General features: G+C 43.7%; 3 protein-coding genes across 3 annotated transcripts; 2 read left to right on the forward strand and 1 right to left on the reverse strand.

The window, feature by feature from the left end:
* Positions 1–720: 720 nt before the first annotated feature.
* Positions 721–2,665, reverse strand: CCR75_009512 (uncharacterized protein; the record flags this gene model as incomplete). Its single annotated transcript, XM_067967551.1, has 5 exons — positions 721–1,273; positions 1,520–2,072; positions 2,150–2,258; positions 2,321–2,540; positions 2,605–2,665. 4 exons carry the CDS (start codon positions 2,663–2,665, stop codon positions 1,968–1,970), a joined length of 495 nt encoding a protein of 164 aa, XP_067821727.1. The 3' UTR covers positions 721–1,273; positions 1,520–1,967.
* On the forward strand, positions 849–1,304 carry CCR75_009514 (uncharacterized protein; the record flags this gene model as incomplete). Its single annotated transcript, XM_067967553.1, has 1 exon — positions 849–1,304. The coding sequence occupies one exon, from the start codon at positions 849–851 to the stop codon at positions 1,302–1,304; it is 456 nt and encodes a 151-aa protein (XP_067821726.1).
* Positions 1,425–1,745, forward strand: CCR75_009513 (uncharacterized protein; the record flags this gene model as incomplete). Its single annotated transcript, XM_067967552.1, has 1 exon — positions 1,425–1,745. The coding sequence occupies one exon, from the start codon at positions 1,425–1,427 to the stop codon at positions 1,743–1,745; it is 321 nt and encodes a 106-aa protein (XP_067821728.1).
* Positions 2,666–3,204: the final 539 nt, after the last annotated feature.

Consider the following 3,204-nt stretch of genomic DNA (forward strand, 5'->3'; position numbering starts at 1 on the left):
GATGGTCAATTACTAAATAATAGTAATTAGACCCAACACTCGGGTATGGTGCACATTTGTGACCAACCCTTGTGGATGTGATGCACATGGGTGCATTCACATTAGGAGGGATGACGTCCAGCGTCATCCGTTACGCGAGGTTTCTATAAAGATACGCTCGCAATACATAATAAATGATATCCGTATAGATAATATTTTTTTATTGGTAAAAATAGTTTTTTTATATTTAATTTTATTAAATATAAAACTAGACGGATTACCGCTCCCGTGGCGACACTTAACCAGAGTACTTAGTCTGTTGGGTGAGGTCGCTAACGCGCCCACCACAACTGCCTCACTGCACGCAAGAGAAGCAGGTTTAACCGCTTCCTCGCAGTGCTAGGGTGTGTGCCTAAGTAGAGCGTGGCCGCATTACGACGTGCCCGCCTACAACACAAATTACTCGATTAAATGACTTGGCAATAAAAAGAGCAAGACAAGAGCATTGAGTGTCGGGCGACTGTAATGCAATATTGTAGTCCTTAAAAAATGCACGCGGGAATTGTTGATTGAGGCCAAAGTCAAATTGAAATGTCATAGAGTAAATGATAAGCATAGAACTACTTTTTACACTCGATACAATCGCTTTTGAGAAGCATTATGTAGAACTTTTAGCATGAATACAATATATATCCAGCTCCAATTGACAAATCCTACATCAAGAGGGTCTAGAATTATTTCCTTAGTAGATGTGACATTATTAACAGAAACACGCACCCGTTTTAAGAAAATCTAAAAAAAAGAGATAGGATCGGATTGGGTGGAAGAACGTTCCTTTCTGCTTTCAGTAAAGCTACCTATTGACAGCAATGGTGATGACGAAGAGCAGTAAAATGCTCAACTATATCAACTACCGCATGAAGGTGACACTGCAGGATTCACGCGTACTCATCGGCTACTTCATGGCTTTTGACAAGCACATGAATTTGGTGCTGGGAGATTGCGAGGAATTTCGCACTCTCAAGGCCAAGATAAAGTCAGCAGTATCAGAGGAACGTATCGAAAAGCGACATCTGGGCCTTGTGTTGCTGCGGGGAGAGAGCGTGGTATCACTCACTGTAGAAGGACCGCCACTTTCCAAAGAAAATGAAACTGTAGGTCCGAGTGGTCCCGGCATAGCGCGCGCTGCGGGACGTGGCATTCCGGCAGCACCTCTAGGTGCTCCTCCTATTGGCCTTATGGCGCCTATGCGGGGTATTGGAGGTCCTGGCTCAGGAATGATACAACCTGGACAAGGTAAACATATAGCTTACTCTTTTATATAATGCGGATAGTGCTGGTTGGCTCCAAGTGATTAATTGAACAGATAAGTGATTGGGTGCACGGCTTTTCCGATCCCAGCTGAGCATCGAAACCGTATAATAATTACCTATGATCTTAGCATGATGGAGCCCGCCAAGCCTACAAAGTCAACCAGTCATTCGCAAACGGTTATTGTGGTCAAAGCTAACGCTTTGTCATATTGTGCGTGTGGTGTTGCAGTGGCGGCTATGGCACAACCACAGGTTTATGGACGAGGTCGTGGTATTTCAGTTCCCGCTGGCGGCATGATGCCACCTCCACGGCCTATGCCTGGCATGGGAATGCCTATTCCAGGAATGGGCATGCCTCCTGGAATGGGTCCCCCACCAGGAATGATGCCTCCTCCTGGCATGCGTGGGCCACCGGGACCCCCTCCTGGCATGCGCGGCCCTCCGGGCCAGTAGAGGTTGCACATCGAGTATTACAATTCTGACACGATGAATGATGCGCAAAACCCAGGTTATAAACGAGCACTTCGTTACTAGGCGCCATTAAACGCCACGTTAAAAAGTATGACATATTATAGTGTTTGCTTTCGGTGCGTGGCAATATTCTTTTGAATTGAAAGTGTGTTTTATGCAATCCGGTGTCGTCAAAAAGGTGACTGAGTAGCGATAGGTAGTCTTTTACAGCCGATTCCAAGTGTGCTCTTCCAAGTCATCCTCTATTAGTGCGTGCTCGATTATAAACTTTCCTTCTTTGTATTTTTGAGAAGTCTCCATGGCCTTAAGCTAGGTCACAAAAATCATGTTGTTATGAATTTTCTCAATTAGATGACTTTCCTATATTTGTCAATATCACCACGTACATACTTCCAACCGAGTCCAAAGTCACACTGGCAACACATTATGTCAGCGATGGTGTGCAATCCTGTCATTAAATCGCGCTTATGGGCTGGCCCAATGCTGACGTTATACCTTGTCACCCAAATAGGTAGTTTTATTAGAAATTGCTGTATATACTGTGGCCTATGACGTACATGTGGTTCATGAGAAAAGCTTTGCCGGTGCGGCCAAAGAACATTTTTGAAATGACGTCATCGCGATTAGCAACAACATTGCCACAGCCAGCACAGCGAAACGCGTTGATGACATCCGCATCATATAGATTCTGCGAATTCCTAAAAGATTTGCTCACTGCAACCTTAGATCGCAGTCCACGCCAATAATCCTCGGTCTGGCATAGTGGCTTCTCGCCGTCTTCGTCATCCATAAATTTTAGTCAGAGTAACTAGAAAATTAGAGCTGCAGGGCTGCCACGTACTGCGATTTTCGAGGTAATCGACATGCTTAGAGCCGCTGCGTATCACGACGAGAGAAGGCATTAAATCAGTCGATAACTGGCAATGTAGGTCTTATTTATTACATTTAAGTGAGATCACCACAAAATCGGCGATATTACAGAAAAAGCCTATTTTACCTCACATATTAGTCGGCTAAACCTAGGAACCGGTATTGCCACACTACGCCACACCCCTAAATTATCACATGGAACCGGCATAGCCACACACCCTAATTATCTACCTCTTTATTGATAAATGTAGTGTAAACGGTAGCGGTACTGGACTTCATATTGAGTAGCCTTTATGAAGGATTCTCGATTTGTGCGTTTTTTTTGTTGAATAGCAAGATGATTAGTCAACAAAGAAATTCGCACGAAAGCCGACAATAATACTGAACACTAGAAACGTGTGGCTTGCTTGCGCTGCTTTCAAGACGTTCTAATTGTTGCGGAACTACTGTAACGGGGTGTCTCGTTACATGAAATTAACACTTAAAGGTTGTTAATTAATATATTATCTAAAAGGTACATAATATTTGGAGGATATTACTTTATATAGTAATGTCCTGAATTCTTATCCAT

Source organism: Bremia lactucae, linkage group LG2, assembly GCF_004359215.1.
Source record: "Bremia lactucae strain SF5 linkage group LG2, whole genome shotgun sequence".
NCBI classification, from domain to species: domain Eukaryota; phylum Oomycota; class Peronosporomycetes; order Peronosporales; family Peronosporaceae; genus Bremia; species Bremia lactucae.